At 37.0% G+C, this 18,864-nt stretch overlaps 4 protein-coding genes across 12 annotated transcripts; 2 read left to right on the forward strand and 2 right to left on the reverse strand.

Annotated features, from left to right (window-relative positions):
- Window positions 1–169: 169 nt before the first annotated feature.
- Window positions 170–14,730, reverse strand: LOC128886258 (adenylate cyclase type 2). Of its 5 annotated transcripts, none has more exons than XM_054140962.1 (23): window positions 14,084–14,730; window positions 13,541–13,707; window positions 13,060–13,389; window positions 12,703–12,897; window positions 12,508–12,614; window positions 12,310–12,421; window positions 12,074–12,201; window positions 11,835–11,993; window positions 11,615–11,747; window positions 11,036–11,109; window positions 10,662–10,767; window positions 10,462–10,526; window positions 10,185–10,367; window positions 9,789–10,023; window positions 9,234–9,397; window positions 8,741–8,903; window positions 8,357–8,611; window positions 8,135–8,252; window positions 1,604–1,710; window positions 1,257–1,527; window positions 909–1,174; window positions 500–613; window positions 170–424 (listed from the first exon to the last, which is right to left on the reverse strand). In XM_054140962.1, exons 1-23 carry the CDS (start codon window positions 14,121–14,123, stop codon window positions 293–295), a joined length of 3,624 nt encoding a protein of 1,207 aa, XP_053996937.1. In that variant the 5' UTR covers window positions 14,124–14,730; the 3' UTR covers window positions 170–292. The 5 variants fall into 5 exon arrangements, with proteins under 5 accessions (XP_053996937.1, XP_053996936.1, XP_053996938.1 ...); XM_054140961.1 differs by having other exon boundaries at window positions 8,741–8,981; XM_054140963.1 differs by lacking the exon at window positions 13,060–13,389 and having other exon boundaries at window positions 8,741–8,981.
- On the forward strand, window positions 2,180–3,488 carry LOC128886262 (mediator of RNA polymerase II transcription subunit 10). Its single transcript, XM_054140973.1, has 3 exons — window positions 2,180–2,890; window positions 3,017–3,100; window positions 3,179–3,488. The coding sequence occupies exons 1-3, from the start codon at window positions 2,769–2,771 to the stop codon at window positions 3,366–3,368; spliced, it is 396 nt and encodes a 131-aa protein (XP_053996948.1). The 5' UTR covers window positions 2,180–2,768; the 3' UTR covers window positions 3,369–3,488.
- Window positions 3,584–7,533, forward strand: LOC128886261 (chitooligosaccharidolytic beta-N-acetylglucosaminidase). 2 transcript variants are annotated; one of them, XM_054140970.1, is made up of 6 exons: window positions 3,584–4,200; window positions 5,118–5,529; window positions 5,649–6,095; window positions 6,187–6,698; window positions 6,779–6,909; window positions 7,127–7,533. In XM_054140970.1, the coding sequence occupies exons 1-6, from the start codon at window positions 4,130–4,132 to the stop codon at window positions 7,357–7,359; spliced, it is 1,806 nt and encodes a 601-aa protein (XP_053996945.1). In that variant the 5' UTR covers window positions 3,584–4,129; the 3' UTR covers window positions 7,360–7,533. The 2 variants fall into 2 exon arrangements, with proteins under 2 accessions (XP_053996945.1, XP_053996946.1); XM_054140971.1 differs by having other exon boundaries at window positions 5,164–5,529.
- Window positions 14,731–14,869: 139 nt separating the features above from the next.
- LOC128886259 (histone-lysine N-methyltransferase E(z)) lies at window positions 14,870–18,756 on the reverse strand. Of its 4 annotated transcripts, none has more exons than XM_054140967.1 (12): window positions 18,531–18,756; window positions 18,002–18,315; window positions 17,689–17,925; window positions 17,402–17,618; window positions 17,206–17,226; window positions 16,850–16,950; window positions 16,574–16,751; window positions 16,004–16,378; window positions 15,619–15,909; window positions 15,348–15,530; window positions 15,094–15,259; window positions 14,870–15,030 (listed from the first exon to the last, which is right to left on the reverse strand). In XM_054140967.1, the coding sequence occupies exons 1-12, from the start codon at window positions 18,664–18,666 to the stop codon at window positions 14,970–14,972; spliced, it is 2,280 nt and encodes a 759-aa protein (XP_053996942.1). In that variant the 5' UTR covers window positions 18,667–18,756; the 3' UTR covers window positions 14,870–14,969. The 4 variants fall into 4 exon arrangements, with proteins under 4 accessions (XP_053996942.1, XP_053996941.1, XP_053996943.1 ...); XM_054140966.1 differs by having other exon boundaries at window positions 17,206–17,229; XM_054140968.1 differs by lacking the exon at window positions 17,206–17,226.
- Window positions 18,757–18,864: the final 108 nt, after the last annotated feature.

An 18,864-nucleotide genomic window follows, 5' to 3' on the forward strand; every position in this document is an offset into this window, starting at 1 on the left:
CTATGTACCATCTAGTACCAGTTGCCAGCTTCTTACACCATGCATCAACTAAACTGACATCGATATCCACGTTAAAAAATTTACTAATTTTTATATTTAATAAACAGGATGAAATTAATAAGTTACTCGGAGAAAGGAGCATGTATAAAAATGTTCTTCTACGAATGCATTCTGTACAGTCACGTATATTTACATATTTGCTAAAATAGGAAAACAATCTACAACCTAAAATTCCATCCTTCATATTTTTCCCTCCTAATCAAATCTATACAATTAAGCGTCAATCTTAATTTTATTTATTCTTATTATTTTTAATATTTTTACCAAGTATTTCAGCACACGCAGAATTTATATCGGGATACTGATACTGAAATCCTAATTTTTTTACACGTTTCGGTATAACTTTTTGTCCTTCCAAAATAATCTGAAAAGGAGTTAGTATAGTATCGCTGAAAACAGTGAAAATAGCAGTGTAAATGGACATTTTTTTTTTACTAACTGTTGCTCGTTCTTTGTTTAAAAGGATACTCAAAACAAAGCTTGGTACAGGAATAAGCGCAGGTCTCCGCATTGTCGTTGCAAATACCTTCGTAAATTCTTTGTTTGTCACGATCTATCGATAATATTTACGAAAATTATTGTGGAGGAATGTTAGGCTAACAGATAGATTTAATAATATGTATTACGCGTGCGAATTATATTTAACTAAAATTAACAAAATACAAGAAATACGTTCCGATGTACACACTCCGCAAAGACCCTCTTCGACTATATTTCTTTCAAACCGTTTGAACTGGTAGCCTGTACATTTGTTATCATCGGAATACAGTCGCTTCTCATACCTACCTTATATTATATACATGTATAGACTCTAGAAACTTGAAAGAAATTGAATTTAAGTCAATCACCTGTGGAGCAACTCCGTTTAATATGCCATGTACATTTTTGTTTCTAAGCGAAAACAAGAACATGTTAACTAAATCCGTTATGTGTATCCAAGGCATGTACTGATTTCCATTACCGATAGGACCACCCAAACCAACAAAAAATGGTAGATATATTTGTTTAATCATACCACCATTTTTTCCCAATACTACTCCAGATCTGATAGTAACTTGTCTGATAGTACTATCTCGCGGAAGTTGCGCGGCTGCTTCCCACTCGTGACAAAGTTCTAATGCGTTAAATAATAATTTCAATGTAATATAATCTGCATAATAAAAGTCTGCAAAATTAAATACAAACTATGAATTTACCTGATAAAAAATCATATTTTTCGCACTTGCTTTCTTCCGTATATTCTGTGTCGTTTGGTTTATAATAAGCTACCCCGGAAATTGTTGCAAAAATATCAGCTTTGGTATTAATTATAGCTTTAGCTAAGAATTGTGTTGTTCTCACTCGACTATTTATGACGTTTTGCTTAAATCCTTCCGACCATCGTTGTTTAGGGTCGAGTACATCTTGTCCAGCGACATTAATCACAGCACTTGTGTTTTCAGGTAAACCATAATATTCTAAATCATGCTGCGTATCGTACATCATATATTGAAATTATCCAATTATACATATACGAGCGAGCGTATCAGATTTTTTGTCTTACCCATGTCATTCGGTTAGGACCAGGCATTCGAGAAATGCACGTACACGAAATTCCTTGACTAGATAACGACTTAATTATGTTTGTTCCGATAAAGCCTGTACCACCACCTGAGACAATAACAACAACATAACCCTTATCTCTGATAGAATTATCGAAATTATCCAGTTAATAAGAATTTTCTAAACGAGAATAAACTTGCCTATAACTACGTGTTTCAGAGTCATGTTATAAAAAAAAATAAATCTACTTTAAAATGTACGTAGAATACTGCTTTTTAAGTAGGACTAGAACTAGAACGTGACAACAATGACAACGTTGAACGTTACGTCTTGGTCATTGGTTTGTAGAAAAGCGAAAACAACTTTTCTTACATAAGAAACAGAATAACACTTTATTTACTAGACAACAAACAATAAGTAACGATAACAAATAAAACGGATGAAACACGTGACTAATACTTGAAAATAATACGCTGCGGAAAATAATAATACTCAACATTTAACACTGCTCAATGCTCAATCATGCTCAATGATGCTCAATCATGCTCAACCTCAACACCGAAGAAACACGAATGCACGAAGGAGAGCAAAGAGAGGAACGGAGAGGAGAGACAGTCCTTTTTTCGAAGATAATCTTATTGTTAGAATTTGGACAATATCCCTTGGAAAGTTCCTACTCAAAGGGTCGAACAGAAAACCATTCAAGTTAAACGCTTACGGTACGACTTACATTGGGTTACATCATTTAGTAATTAGAATTACAATTAGTATGATCAAGATAGCACAAAAGAATAATGTGTGCAGTGGTAAGTGATGGAGCAGGTGGTAGTTGGTAGCAAGCAGGGAGTCCAGGCGCACGTATTACAAGTTGGTACAAAGTTTATAATGTCGCGTGCAAAAATAATATTTCTTGAAACGACGAAAATCCTTTAAATTGCATCTGCACTTACTCTGGCTTACTTTCTTTTAAATAATTTAAAGCAATTTAAAAAAACCCGCTACTGTATGTATGCATACACGCGCATTTTAGTTGGGTGAATTTTTCCCACGCGGCACTAGAAACTTTGTGTACGTGACCTTGGTACAAGCAGGCAAACAGTATGTATGTATTACATATCCGACACATACACATACACATATACGGCATGAAAGATGAAATATAAAAAATGGCGTCGGCACTAGAAAATTTAGAAACACAGTTGGAACTTTTTATTGAAAATGTAAGACAAATACGAATTATTGTGAGTGACTTTCAACCTCAAGGACAGAATGTATTGAATCAGAAGATGTAAGTATTCTAACACTTAAACATTCGTATTTATGAAAGGTTAAGTTGATAAAAGGTTAACCGATTGTTATTTGTAAAGACTGAGTGAAAGTTGATTACAATGAAAATAAAAATTTTTGTTTGTAGTCAAGGTTTGGTAAATGGTTTACAAGAAATAGACAAACTCAAGTCTCAGGTTCAGGATGTCCATGTACCTTTGGAGGTTTTCGAGTAACTATATACAGCTTAATGATATTAGAATCCAGAACCAGAGTTAAAATGAGCATTAATTAATATACTTAATTACAGTTATATCGATCAAGGCAGAAATCCCCAGCTGTATACGAAAGACTGTATCGAAAAAGCATTAACCAAAAATGAACAAGTAAAAGGCAAAATAGATGCGTATCGTAAATTCAAAGCAAATATGTTAGTAGAATTAACTAGAGTGTTTCCACATGAATTGGCTAAATATAGAGCGATACGGGGCGACGAATGAAAAAGTAATTCGCCGATATTCTTGTCCGCTTTCCTATCATTAATTTCTGTATCTGATCGTAATCATGTATCATGGATATTTATTAATGAAAAAAATGAAACAGAAGAAATTGAAAAAAGATTTTATTTACGTTACACGCATCCCAGAAGAAATATATACGCGTAATGCCAAATGTTACAAATAAGTTGTACAGTAAATTTATTTATGTATAATATCTGCTTAACGAAGCCCCATCGGACATTTTCGCAAAGGAAAAAGTTGTTTCAAATCACCTCCCGAACCACCCCTTTCAAGGAACTCCAACACTTTTGGGGCACCCTGTATACGTCGACCGACGTAATTTTTTCTGCTGTTGAGCAACATTCGATCGTATTACTTAAATTTTTGCCGTAGAATCCCGTAGAATAGTCCTCGACTACCGGTTTCACGATTAATGTTAACGACGTAGTTACAAGTTGTTGGTTTTTTTTTTTTTTTTTTAAACAAGAAATTGTCGAATAATTTTGTTAACTTACGAGATAATAAATGGGAAAGTTAAATAAATAATTTATTAAGCAGGATGTATTTGTTTTCGTTGTCGGATATGTTAGGACGATTGATAAATTTAGTACATGACAATGTCGATACCCCGGTCACTCTTTAATCCCCCCTTCCGATAAAGGTGCGTTCGAAATTGTGTGGAGAGAAGAATAAAACTGTTGGATGAAAGGCATACGAGCACATATGTATCGAGTGTCCTGAAGCCACAGGTGATAGGAAACATGATTATTCTCTTAATTACGTTGTTTTTCGTACAAGTTAACATCAAAGTCGATGCCAAGGATACGTATGGGTATGTATCGTGTTTACTTTGGATAATTTATACACATTTAATTTTAGTCTGTTTAGACAAAACCGTTAATCTTACTACGAAAAAAGGCTAACTCGATTTAATTATAGATACGACCAATAGCGGGCGTGTAAATCGGTTAGATTAGATTGACTAAACGACACTACACGATACGATTCGACCGACTGTTCTATTGTTTACGATAAAGGAAATTTATTTACATTTACACGTCGAAGATGGTCGTATACTACATTACTAACCGTGACGACCATCCCTGGTTTTCCATAGATTTCATTTTGCTTTGTGGAATCGAATTATTTTTTGTAATGATTTGTTTATACACGTACATGCATGCACATATCGCACGTTGAAAGCTTCAAAGTAATATACATATGTATATTATAATTGAGAGCCTATACTATAATATTGTAGAAAGCCGAATATATTGTATTACTTGATTTCGCTACACACTTATGGACCAAATATTTGAAATCACTCGTTGACTAGTAAGCGTTCGTAACTGATACGCGGTATCAGTTTTGTTAAAAAATTATACAAGTTGACTATTTCTGCTACATTCGGAGAAAGTAAAACAAATACATAAGTTGGTATAGATATAGGTGCACGTATACGTATGTATGTATATATTAGAGGTCCATGAATTCTTTTCGTCTAACAATAAGGAGAAAGTGACCGCATCGTTAAATTTGGCATCAATCGAGACGCACATGTTTTGCCAATTTTTAAACTCTAGCTGTAACAACCGATACATATGCACATGATAGCATTTCCTCTGGATACCATGTATAATAATAATAGCTTTTACGAGCGGTTCTGCTTGAAAATTTCATGATTATTTTTTAAAGGGACAGTAGAAAGTATTGAAAAAAGAAAAAAAAAAGTAATACTTTTGCTCACAGTTTTCCATGGTACTATAAATGCGAAGGTGGTCTTTGTAAAAAGCAGGAAATTACGGAGGACGTGATTTCACCATTTTCGTTGGAAGTATGCGAATTGTTTTGCGGTGCGTCCAGTTCATTGTGGCCGAAACCAACGGGGCATTTATCTTTAAGCAAAAGAATGGTCCAGCTTGATCCTGAGAAAATTTCGATAGCTGATTTAGAAAGTCTGAAAGAAATTGGAGATCTACTTGGAAAGAATCTGGCTTTACTGAAACACAATGCACAGAAATCTGGTAGGAAATTGGTGGCAGAAAGTGGTGGGTTGGGCATGCTTGTTCGATTTACAGGAATCCTCGAAACTAGCAACGTTAAATTAACGTTGAACACGGACGAAAGTTACACTTTGACTATTACGGAGGTGGAGGAAACGGTGAGGTTGTCAACCAATTCTATTAATTTGCTTGTTAAACATTCTCGTTATCGATTTCTCGTACACAAGGGAAAACTAAATATACAATTTATATGTATATGTATGAATGTAACATTTAGATGTTGAATGCAACGATAACGGCGAAATCATATTTTGGTGCAAGACACGGTTTGGAAACATTGAGCCAGTTAATCGTTTTCGACGACTTAAGGGATCAGATTCAAATTCCAAGTCAGGTATCGATATCGGACGGACCCGTTTACCCCTACCGCGGATTATTGTTGGACACTAGTCGCAATTTTATCGAAAAGTCGATAATACTGCGAACAATCGATGGAATGGCCATGTCGAAGATGAATACGTTACATTGGCATATCATCGATTCCCATAGTTTTCCTTACGTCGGTAGAACGTGGCTGAATTTTTCAAAATTCGGTTCTTATACACCTGAGAAGATCTACAATGAGAGAGATGTCGAGGAAATTGTCGAGCATGGATTGATTCGGGGTGTTCGAGTATTGCCGGAATTCGATGCACCTGCCCATGTAGGGGAAGGATGGCAATGGGTGGGTATGCGTTCTAACATAACAGCTTTCGGTCGAATTTCCGAATTACAGAAATTTACCGTGTACATTCAACATCCTAATCGGTTTCAAGGTTGATGACGACGCTGTAGTTTGCCTCAAAGCAGAACCCTGGAGAAATTATTGCGTCGAACCGCCTTGCGGTCAACTTAATCCGACCAATGAAAAAGTATACGAAATTCTCGAAGGTATATATAAAGACATGATCGAGGATTTCCAGCCAGACATTTTTCACATGGGCGGGGACGAAGTGAATATAAATTGTTGGAATTCATCGTCCGCTATTACAAATTGGATGCAGACTGTCAAAAACTGGGAGTTATCCGAGTCGAATTTCTATAAGCTTTGGGATTACTTCCAACGAAATGCATTGAACAAATTGATTCTCGCTAACGGAGGTAAAGAGATACCCGTCATTTTATGGACCAGCGGCCTGACCAACGCGGACAATATTAAATATCTCGATCCAAAGAAATATATCGTACAAATTTGGACATCCAAAGATGACCCTACCATCAGTAGATTATTGCAGAATAATTTTAAAGTCATCTTTTCCAATTATGACGCTCTGTATTTAGATTGTGGGTGAGCAAACCTACCGAAATTATCAAATACTTACTTTCTATTTGATTTCCAAAGTCGAATATTTTTTTTTTCTTTTTCAGATTTTCGGCATGGATAGGCGAAGGTAATAACTGGTGTGCTCCTTACAAAGGTTGGCAAAATGTTTACGACAATTCCCCTTTGAAGATAGTCGCGTCGCATCATCTCGAAACGAAAAGAAATCTCATATTAGGTAAAACTTGTTCTTTTACGTAATGATCGTCATCATTTTAGGGTCAAGTATCGGTCTCTGAATTACAATATCTTAATTAACGTTAAACTTTTCGTTAAAAAGAAAAGTTACCAAGAGCGGTAACTCTTGGTATCCAGTTAACGAAAGAGAGCTATAGTTAAAGATGAAGAGATCGATGAAATATGCGTGTATGTACATGTACATGTACATGTAATAGGAGGAGAAGCGGCTCTTTGGACGGAGCAAGCCGACGGTATGACGATCGATTCGAAAATCTGGCCTAGAGCAGCAGCACTCGCTGAAAGATTGTGGGCAGAGCCAACCTCGAGTTGGATTCACGCGGAGCAGAGAATGCTCAGGCATAGAGAACGATTTGTGAGAAGAGGAATCGCTGCGGAAAGCTTGCAACCTGAGTGGTGTTTGCAAAATCAAGGCCAGTGTTATGCGTAATTTACTTTCCAAGTTCTTCAACGATTCGACATTCTTTGTTCTTTTCGATCGATAAGTAATAATATTCTATAATTATTTTCTGCTTTATCTTGCATTGAAATTGTATTTTGTTAAATCTTATTGTATCGAAAACTACCATGTTAGAAGAAAAATATCATTTTATTTCGATAATCATTGATTTCTGACATTGTTTAGGCGAAACAAACGCTTTTATTTCCTTGTCGTTAACCAATTATAGGTACTAAATCTACTCAGATTTTTTAACGTGGCTAAGCTTCGATTAACCATTTAAACATTTGCAGACTAGTGATTCTCGTCTTTGTTGTCGAATGGTGTTTTCACAAAATACGTGATCAACGTGCCCTTCCCTTTAACATAAATGGGCCCTCGGCATGTCAATTCGTAACCAGCAGCCATCAAAATCTTGGCCGTATCTTCGGTGACCTGAAGTTTTCCCATTTCTCCGCAACTGTCCATTCTCGATGCCACGTTTACAGTATTACCCCAAATATCGTATTGAGGTTTTTGCGCCCCAATCACGCCTGCTATCACCGGTCCGTGATTCAAACCTTCTCAAAAGAAATGTTGTTCTCCGTACAATGTATACAGTAACAGTGCAGTGGGTGAAACCAGTATTATTCGCACAATCACTTTTTCCAAATATTATCATTAATATTGTATCGTACTAATATCAAGTATGCATGCACATGCAAAGAGACATACGATTTGCATGCATTTATTAACAGTCACTCTATACTCGATATTCGATACTCACCTATTCTCAGTTTAAATCTTTGAAAAGATTCTTTATTGATTTGATCTAGAATAGTCATCAAAGCAAGAGCAAATTCGACGAGAACGATTACATTGTGATCTTGTTGGTTCAACGGATCCTAAAAGTTAATGGGCGGTAACAAAATCACTGTCAACAGACTTTGCAGTTTTAAGTCTGGTGTCTTGAAACATTGTTCGTATAAATAAAACTTGGCAACATTACCTTTCCATCGGCGTCTTCTTTCCCTGGACTGAGTCCAGAGGCAACCATATACGTGCTACCGATAGTTTTAATCTTTTCGATTCCGGAAAACTTTGGTTTCAGCAATAGTTTATCAAAGTCGCAAATAATCTCGTTTAAAAGTCTGAGACATTCTAATCCTTGTTTATTTATGTCAGTTTCATCATAGAATTCCTTGTAATTTGGAATCGACGCAAACATGACGGCGATACTATTATACCTTTCGTGATAAAGATCCTGCTCGAATGAAAAAAAAAAACGAAAGAAAAAGAAAAGGAAAACATCGTAAGGTAAAATCTGTAAAATTGTAGTGAAAATTTTGTATCGTATCATTTCTCCCGTGTAGGACTTGGGGACGAAACTCACCTGAGTAGCTCTGTCGTTTGCTAAGAAATGCTCCGCTACATGAGCAGGTAGTATGTTCTCGAGGAGAATCTTGTTAATACCCCTCATAGTTTCAACTTGGTCCTGTTCGATTTTCAGTTTACTTTGCCACAGAAAATCAGTTCTCGAGGCGTATTCCACTTGTCTGTCTAAAACGTGTAGTACGAGGCATACGAGTGCGAAGAAATATCCAATTTGAAGGAGGCAGTGAATGTGGTAAAGTCTGCGAAATACCTCGTCTGCTTTTTCTTTCTTTCTATCAAATGTTCACACGGCACACACGGCACACACGACACACGACACACGACACACGACACACACACACGCGTGCGCGCGCGCCAAAACAAAACAAAACAAAACAAAACAAAACAAAACAAAACAAAAGCGAAATGCAATAAAAACGAGCAGCCAGCTAATCGAATAGAAAGGAGGTAAGGGTAAGGGTAGGGGTAGATTGAAGATTTTTTTCGCTTACCCGTCATTTTCGATCGTACAGTATGATTTTATAGCTGATGCTTGCGAAAACGTTACGAGCATCATTGTTACGGAAACGAACATTGCACAGAATTTGAGGAAAAACCCGACTCGTAGATAAGTCCAACCAACAATTAGAGACATCACTGCGGAATAGATGTACAGCTGAAACAACGATATTATTTCTTTAACCTCGAGTTTTATCCAAGTATACATCATTGATTCTACACGCGCAACTTTACGGTTTCGTTAATTATTTATTTAATGAAATTACAATAGATCGACATCTATCAGTTAACGAATTAATTAAATGCACAGTGAGTAATAAATATATTTGGACAGTAAGACACGTTAGACAATTCTTCCAATTTTTTACCGTATTTAATGCTTTAAATTGTTATAAACTGAGCATTTGAACAAGGCAGTTTAGAGATAGAGATAGAGATAGAGATGGAGATAGAGAGAGAGAGATGGTCTTCTATCCGAATATTTTTCTTGCTCGTGGGATGTATGTCAAGCTTTTCCCGTATGAGCTTCATCATAGTTTCATACGTACTGGCACGACATCGTAACCGTTTGTCTGATCGACATCGATGAGACTCAACATGGACGAGCCGGTAGACAGGAACGCAGTAACCAAGTACGCCGTTATTCTGATGGCTCTGGTTAAAACTAACGGACGCCGGAAAATTTTGCCTTCGGTTTCGGATCTGCTAGCTAACCAACAAGTCGCAGCGAAAGTCGACAGGAGTAACAAACCTGCTACGAAACAGCCGTAAACTGTCACGCTTCTGTAACAAAATGGATGCCGTTCAACAACAATTTAGGATATGTCTACATACCTTTCATTTCGCTTCGTTTCGATTCGTAGATGTACCATTTGTTATCAGAATAAAAGGGATTACACCTAATGATACTCGCTATTTTACAAGATATGTAAGTACTTACTTACTTCGGTAAGTAAATGATCTGAATACAGAAGATCATCGCGTAGAATGTACCAGAGGCGAGAAGATACCAAAGGAACTGTTCGTCGAGCTGTTCACGGAATTCAAGTTCTTGATTTTGATCGTTGAACTGGTAAGTAAAGGGTGACATACCCTCGTTACCGTTGCTGTTACCCTTGCACCACTCTCTGTCGCGTTCGAACGGATACGTAGAAATATAAATAGCGTCGATTAGATATGCGTTACACCGATTGAAATTAGAGAGAAAAAAAAACAACTTACTTTACGTCGATGAAACAATTGACATTACTGTTCGCTAAAAGATTCGATTCGATCATGGCGATGCTCTGAAAGAAACAGAGATAACGAGTTGTTTAAATAGTACAATATATAGTACGATTTATTATGTTACATTTTCTTTTGTCGTTCTGTCAAGGTAAACAGTAAGAAGGAGAAACATACTCGATAACTCGTTTACTTACTGTTAAACCGATATTTTTAGCAAGCGTAGCTTCTGCGATATTGGCAAAAGGTTTATCCGCTCCCCAACATTCAACGTATTTCGTCATTTTGCTACTCGGTCTTGATCTGTTTGACAGTAGGGTAGACTATGTAAAATGTATATACATACATATAAATCGTATATGTATATGTATAAAAACGCATATCGCTACCGCGTCGATAGGTCCGTACATGTCAAGTTTCAAGAAATTGCAGGAGTAAATATTTGACAATAGAGAAAAGTTTTGCGAGAATCGAGGTAGTAATCAATGTCTATTGGCTACCTATGGTAATCGTAACACAGTTATAGAACAGAGTAATAGAACAACACCATTAAACGATATCGTATCCTTACCTTGTCGGTACCGAAGCAGTGCCACAATGTACGCGCTCACTGATGTTATCCTTTGAATTTTCTTGGCTGCTTTTCTAATAAAATACCAGATAAATCACTGCCCGGGACTGTTTCATGTTGCACAAACTTTGACTTGTAATACAACTTATGTTTTTATAAAAATACATTTTTCATCCAAACACCAATTGAAACGACCTTGGCATACGTTGCGAGGACACTGATCAACTTTTCCAAATCACATAATTGGCGGTCTCTTAAATACGGATCACAATTGAACTCTGGAACATGTAGTACACACACACACACACACACACACACACACACACACACACACACGCGCGCGCGCGCGCGCGCGCGCGCGCTTTAAACTTAGAAAACGATCTATCCATATTTGACAAGCGTTTAAATGACCTCGTTGACCAAGAGTTTGTCTCTTAATTCTCATTTGTTTCTTTTTATTTTACCGTTGCTTACGCACGGATGCCGATGCTGACGGCATATACGTGTATCATAATGTGATAATCAACAAGTAGTTGCAAGTTAAAGTTGGATTAGATAATAGGAATCGAGTCATCTTACCTTCGGTGGTACTATCAAGAAAGTTTCGATGTTATGTCGTGCAAGATAACTTTCTCGAAATCCTCCGTTACCAGGTTCGACTTGAAAATGGTCACCGAGGTGAAGCAGGGTGGCTTTAGTTACGTGTACTCTCCTTGGTAAATATAAATGGTATAAGCGGTTATGATGAAAATATGCATGTGTGTATGCGTGATCGATAGTACGTTTTACTAAAATGTACCCCGCTAAACCTCCGCTTTCCATGTGATTTGCCAGTGTAACGTCGTCGCTCCAAACGTCAAACTGCCATTTTCGTAGACCGAGTACTCCGCATAAAACGTTCCCCGTATGTATTCCGATTCTCATGTCCACGTTAAATCCCGTTGCTTCGCGAACAAACCTGATAAAGTTACGCTTATCGTTAGTGACACCCTCTGTTTATTTTTTACATTATATGTATACATATACATACGTGTATACCTAATCGCATCTATCATTTCGAGTCCCATGTTTACACAGTTATACGCGTGATTCGGTCGCGAGATCGGCAGTCCTGAAACGCAGTAGTAACAGTCACCCAAGATCTTGATTCTCATGCACTGATTATCCTAAAAAGGTACACGTAACATGTAAATGTTTTAACACGTATCTATTCGAGCGTTGATTTTTCTTTACCTAAGGGAAAAGGAAACGTAAAAGAAGATGCAGATATTTACCTGTGCAATTTGGTCGAATCTTCCGAAAAGTTCGTTCAACGTTTTCACTAGATCCGAAGCTGACAATTGTTCCGAGAGCGGCGTAAAATTCACGATATCTGCATACAAAATGCTAACTCCCGCGCAAGTAGAAGAATATTCGGTTCAGTTATTAGAACATTGTAATTGTTGGAATATATTTTTTCCATTTTTCCTTACCTGACATTGTTGTGTCTCTGCACGTACATTTCGTGAAATCTGGTTTGTTGATGTTTGCTAACTTCCTGACAAGCGTCTGCCATTTTCAGCATGATGCTCCGTTTCACCTGTTTCGAACGTTACATATATCATAAATACATACGTGTTATATGTATGTTTATGTTTATGTTTATGTATAGATAGATCTAGACTTACCTCTGCAGCTATATAGGCCGGAATAACGCTCAACAGTAATTGTTCTTGTTGTTCCCTTTCGCATTCTAACTTTATTCTGGATTCGATGACCGTTTTCGTTCCAGAAAAGGTTTTAGTGTGCGCTCTTGCAGTTAGAATACTGTAATACGAACCAGCAAGTACTGCCGCCAAGAGGAAAACGATTTCGCTGCATATCTAATTAAAAGTAAGTAAAACGATCGGTGATCGAGTAAATGGTACAACGCGAACCCGATTGTACGAAAAATAAATGTGAGAATAAATATAAACTATACATATTGTGAAAATGAAAGAAACGAGATTTGGACGAAAAAGATCGAGAAATAAGCTAGTAAATACCTGAGTTATTTGGTAGTAATTCGAGTAATCGGAAAATACGAATTTTCCACCCAAATGCACGACTATAAAAATAATTGCAAGAATTGTCGGAGTATGTCGGTTGCTTCTTGGTAAGACGGCAACCATTGCAAGGATCGTTACAAATAAAGGCACCGAGCCTCGAAGAATCAAAATTCCAAGACCAAGGATCGTGGAAGAAGCGAAACCGATAAGAAATCGAGTTCTAATCGACGTTAAAGTCGATGGTAGCTGCGTCAGGAGCAACAAACTCAACGAGGAGAACAGCATTATCGTTAAACTCGATGCAGGAACAATTACTTGGGACAAGTCCTGTAAAAAGAAACTACCTTGCATACTTGCGTATCGCTTTGATTCCGACGGAAAAGTAGCAGTTTTACAACTGCTACTTGGTATGATAGTGTGTCAATGCCAACAGACATCGGTCATAAAATATGACGAAGCGATCGATTAGCGAATTTACCCGATAGTTTGTGATGCAAAGGACTCCTACTGCGAAGATCGAAGCAATTACAGAGACGAATAGAGTGCCGGTATAAAGGGATGCTGTTAATTTTCCTTCGTACTTGTCGCGCAGCTCTTCTAGTTCTTCGACATTCGTTTCGTTCGCAACGCATTCCTCCGACTTCTCTAAAACAACATTGATCGTTCAAACTTTATTACTTATTATACACATTACGAAATTAATTGAATTCATCGTCGTATTAGTTAACAAACAAAAAATTAACGGATGATAATCAAAAATATCGCGATCAAAAAAAAAAAAAAAAGATTATTAGTTTTTTTCCTTTTTATTGGATATGTAGAATAATAGATAAATATAAGACCAGGTTGAACGTGGTGGTGTAGAACGGAGTAAACGGAGAAAAATTTCTAGCGGCCACGTAAAGTAGCGTAACGTTGAAATTGTCAACGAAAAATGAACATTCGACGTAAAAAGTGACCGCGAATCAAATGCCATACTGTCCGTATTTGCGTGCATGTGTATGTGCATAAAAGTACTTACGCGGTACAGAAGCATCAATTGAAGCACGGTACAGTTTCATTACGTTGTGTGGTAGTTGCGCCGACAACTAGTGTCAGCGGCAGTGGTACTGGTACTGGTAGTTACTGTTAGTGCTGGCAGTAGCGACCGCCACCTCATGCCCTTTTATTAATAGCGAGTTACGTCCAAAATAAAACGAACCGCAAACTGTTTGTAACCAAGATAAACGTTGTCGGATCGATCCGACTATCGACCGATGGCAACACCGGATACCCAGCTAAAAAAATGATTGCGCATCGGTTCCATTTATGGAAAAACCTAAGCTTTTAATTTCAACAGTTGCTCAATGTCCAACAAAAATTCTTTTCAATCTTTTCTATTGGAGATGTCCGCGTAATTTTCACGATTAACATTTATTCCGTATAATACATTTTTCTAGCTATTTGCTAGGCTTACCACAATCTAAAATTACGTGTGTTAGCTGATGAGTAACTATAAAATCATGGCGTTTTTTTTAAATGTATTTTATTAACTGCTCAAGTATAAAGATATTTTGCAATCTTGGTATAGGTTCCTTCTAATTCGTGACGAGACGTAAAAGAAAAAAGAAAAAAAAAAAAAAAGTAGATCGAACCCTATTCTTTCTCATACAGTGCTTCGAAACCAACGCCGAACCGATAGGTTTAGTCAACGGTTGACTTACGGAAAACGCTGCCAATCAGTGGTTAATTTTTGAACGAGCCTTACACGTAAAATGTGAAATTAATTGAACGAATTTCCAGCACGCCAGACATCCAATATGACAAGTACATATGTACGTGTTCGATTTGTACAATATTCTTACACATTTATACATCTTTTATAACGTTACATTATCATCGATGTTCGGTATCAAGTCTTGTATACATTACAAAAATTCCATCTCACGTTCTATACCCACGAATTTTAATTGTTCCGTTGGTCCGTATCTGTAAAGAAAAATGAATCTTTTATGCACAAGCAATACCAATTAAAAAGGTAATTTACTATACCTGTAATCGAAAAATAATTCTTCGCCAGGTTGAATAGCTCTTTTGGCAAAAATACCAATTCTATGATCACCGTTTACCATCATCACTTTTGCATAACAATTAGGATTTATCGAATGATTTGCGAATCTAATTTTATTTCCCTTTCTTGTAGCGTCCACAACAAAGTCTGAAAGTTAAAATTCATACTCAATCGTACATTCGTACGTAAGTTTAATTGTAAGATTAAACCGACCATTATTTTACGATATTCTTACCATTGTTAAGATTGAAGAGAAAACTGCACATATATTTATCGTATACTTTGCCCCTTCTATCAGCTTCGTCTTGACTTATAATTTCACCGCAATATTCCGAGATAAACTCGTTCTTTCCTGCGGATTCTTTAAGAAATATTCCCCAACCAGCCACGTCGGATGGTGCCATTAAAAGATGTTTATCTGAAATATAGTTTATTTATAATTGATAAATAGATGAGCTAAAGGGCAATGGGAAAAAAGAAGAAGAAAATGTAGATGTGTCACGTACGAAGACCACGTTGAACGCTAACATTCTTGCAGGATATTTTGGTAATGTGAAACTGATCTGCACCGCACGTCTGGCAAAGATCTGGATCGCATTCCCTTACGGCTAGATAACACGGACATTGTTTCGTGTTACATTGAGCTTTACACCTGCATCCCGGGAATCGATTTTGGCATTCGCTGCTGCATTGACAAAACTTTTCACAGAAATTCTGAGCCTGTATACATGGACACGAGTTATCGCATTGTCTTCCTGGATGGTCGCATGGTGCAAAATTATGGACATGATTAGCACCTTTCGAAAGAAAACATCGATAATTTATACATTAAAATCTAACTAAACAACGATTAAATAACACGTTACTTATTTTAAGCATATATCCTATTACCAGAGTCTTTCTTCAGTTGTATCTTCCTGCAATGCATCGACCAAAGCCGATGTTTCTTTTTTTTCTTTCGCGGCGGAGTAAAGTCCTTTAAATTTTCGATCGCAGGAATATCCGAAGCTTCTTTTTGTGCAAACTGATAAACTTCTTGACAAGTTTTCGTCAACATTATTTGTGCTAATGCACATGGATTGCCGGGAAAGGCTTTGTGAAGAGCTCGAAACAAGCTTTGCTCTGAACCAGTCCACGAAAGTTCGTTTTCTGTTTTTATACGTTTATCGAGACCCAGCAGCATGAACGGCACTTGATTTTCCGGTTGTGTTTGATCTTCCATTGACTCTTCTGGCTTTGTTTCTTTATTGACATTCTGTTTGAAATCTAATGCAACATGCTACTAGTTAATCAGGGTCTATACACATACATATATTAATCCTATCAGCAAGTTATATGGTACTTGATACATTTCACAGACACGTTTTTAGACAGACAAAACTGTCCATTGAATAGCTAACAATTTGTGTCGAGAGTACAATGAAAAGCGACTTTCTTTTTTATAACAGTCAATCGTTTTACCTTGACAACCACCCCCCTGACTATACTTGTTGCTATCATTGCTATCTTCGCTACTCGCTTCATTCCCAGAATCTACACTCGCTTGCTTCCGTACTTTTCTAGGACCTCCGCGTTTTTCGTCACTTTCCTCGTCTTTTACATCAGCTGCTTGCGCTGCAAGTTTCTCCTTCATTCCTTCCTACAAAAGAAAAGGTATTTATGTGTTATTAGTATTACAAGCGTCCTACGTTTGCATCTTCATCTAGAGAGATCTTTGTTTGTTTTTCTCTTATATACCAAGTGCATGTAACATTCCGTTCCACACGGTTCAGAAAATGGTTTCAAATCGGGTCCCTTCCGTTTTTGCAGATTCGGTCCCGGATGACAGACTTGAAGACCTATAAGTAACGTAGTAAATTTAGCGTAAATATATTTCACAATGTAAGTAAATAAATAAATAAATAAATAAATGAACGAGGTAAACGTAGGTAGTAGACGGACAATAAATGACGAATAAAATTCAATTTGCAGACGAATCCTTGATGATGCCTTTGTGCTAAACAAAATTAAAAAAAAAAAAAAATAAAAAAAGAGAGAGAGAGAGAGAATCAATTGCTCAAACACGGTCGTTTGTGCGCAATGTTGTTCTTTACCTTGCGGCGATGATCCCCTGGCTGCTACGATAAATCAAGAATCATAGATTATTGCGATTAATAAGTGTTCCATTTACAACGGGAATCCAGCGTGTACGGCCGTAACGCTATACCTTGTATAGTGCTTAGAAGCAAGGTAGGCGAAGATATGCGAGTCGCGAAAAGAGCAAAACTTACTCGGTGTTATTATACTCACGGTGGAGAAAGCAGTCATATTTGAAGCACCTTCTGCAAAAAAGTGTGTGAAAAGAATGCATAGTTTGTTCCCTCGGTACGCTCTTAGCGTTTACTCCGTCGATATTTGGCGTACACTCTGGTGGCAGGATATTCGGATCTGATCTTTCCGTTAATTCTATGTATTTTTCCTTTAATTCTTCTGGTCTGCCTTTGTCAGGGAACATACTGGATATCGCCTTAAATTAAAATGGTAACGTGACAAATCAGAGCAAACAAAACAAAATGATTGTGTGATTATTAACTTACATTGAATATATGCATAGATGGAAATGGTTTCCCATGCATTTTAACATCTTCTAATAACTTTTCCATTTTGACCTCTGTTTTAATATTGTTATCCTTCTTATCTTTGTCCTCTTCCTTATCCTTTCCTTTTTTCGTTTGTTCTCTTTCCTTATCTTCTTTTTCGTATTGCGTTAAAGCATTTACCAGATCCACAAATATGGAATCATCCATAAAACCAGATTCTCGGTCTCCATGAACCTATAATTTATAAAGCTTCACATTCTACACTATGGCATTTTATAACAAAATTATAACGTATAATTTGACTTCATACTTTTCCATCGTAATTTTTTATTAACTCTTCGATAAATGTACCATCCTGATCTAAAATTTCATCCCCCATATAAGGTATATTGTGTAGCACTGTCTCATCTTCGACCATAAAATTTTGCTGTATAGGTGCCCAGGTGTACATGGTTGGTATCGGAGTGACAGCGTTAATGATTTTGACAGGACATGTTTGTATATCTCCATCAGAGCTAGTAACTTCCGCTTTTTTCATGCAAGAAACATGAGGTGGAATATCTTGCATAGCCAGCCACATCGCCTTTCCATCCGTCCATCGTTTTTGTTCAACCGTTAACAGCTCTAATCGTACAGTTCAATCATAAATTATGCATAATTAGATTTCTTGTTTCTGGATGTGTTTGTAAACTATGGGCATAGTGCTATAAATTTATACGAAAGAGAACAGCAGCATTGTAAGAAAACAAGCAACATGTTCGTAACTTTAACTGATCAAACGATAGAAAATGAGTCAAGTAAAAAGTTTTGTTTCAATTACGAAAAGAAGAGATACCGACCAGACATAACCTTACGATTCTGATTCCAAGCTATCTTGACCTCGTCTGCCCGTTTATAGCGTTTCATTTGTCGTAGACGCATGTATTCGGACTTTACGCGCTTTCTCCATTCCGCGGATACTTTTGCCTTCGACATTGTAACAAAGAATCAAATCATTGTTAGCAAAGACAATTTTGTTAGTATATAGATTAGTTGTACTTGTGTTGTATGATCGTTGTATGCAATCTGCAATGCCAATGATATAAGACATATAAACATCTAGACAGGCGCCAAGCCAATGATTCGACCCTGATCCCTGATTCATGCGCCACCTGGTGCTGGCTATCTATCTTC

The sequence above is a fragment of the Hylaeus anthracinus genome, unplaced genomic scaffold (genome assembly GCF_026225885.1).
Source record: "Hylaeus anthracinus isolate JK02 unplaced genomic scaffold, UHH_iyHylAnth1.0_haploid 11982, whole genome shotgun sequence".
NCBI lineage: Eukaryota > Metazoa > Arthropoda > Insecta > Hymenoptera > Colletidae > Hylaeus > Hylaeus anthracinus.

Coding starts and splice junctions, on each gene's coding strand:
- LOC128886262 (XM_054140973.1), top strand. CDS start 2,769: ATGGCGTCGGCACTAGAAAATTTAGAAACACAGTTGGAACTTTTTATT. Junction 2,891..3,016: donor AATGTATTGAATCAGAAGAT/GTAAGTATTCTA, acceptor TTTTGTTTGTAG/TCAAGGTTTGGTAAATGGTT. Junction 3,101..3,178: donor GTACCTTTGGAGGTTTTCGA/GTAACTATATAC, acceptor ACTTAATTACAG/TTATATCGATCAAGGCAGAA.
- LOC128886259 (XM_054140966.1), bottom strand. CDS start 18,666: ATGTCGAAGGCAAAAGTATCCGCGGAATGGAGAAAGCGCGTAAAGTCC. Junction 17,619..17,688: donor CATCTATGCATATATTCAAT/GTAAGTTAATAA, acceptor TTTTAATTTAAG/GCGATATCCAGTATGTTCCC. Junction 15,531..15,618: donor TAGCGTTCAACGTGGTCTTC/GTACGTGACACA, acceptor ACTATATTTCAG/ATAAACATCTTTTAATGGCA.
- LOC128886261 (XM_054140970.1), top strand. CDS start 4,130: ATGATTATTCTCTTAATTACGTTGTTTTTCGTACAAGTTAACATCAAA. Junction 4,201..5,117: donor GATGCCAAGGATACGTATGG/GTATGTATCGTG, acceptor TTTTGCTCACAG/TTTTCCATGGTACTATAAAT. Junction 6,699..6,778: donor GCTCTGTATTTAGATTGTGG/GTGAGCAAACCT, acceptor TTTCTTTTTCAG/ATTTTCGGCATGGATAGGCG.
- LOC128886258 (XM_054140961.1), bottom strand. CDS start 14,123: ATGAAACTGTACCGTGCTTCAATTGATGCTTCTGTACCGC. Junction 12,422..12,507: donor CAGAGACACAACAATGTCAG/GTAAGGAAAAAT, acceptor CGCGGGAGTTAG/CATTTTGTATGCAGATATCG. Junction 10,368..10,461: donor AATTGTTTCATCGACGTAAA/GTAAGTTGTTTT, acceptor CGAACGCGACAG/AGAGTGGTGCAAGGGTAACA.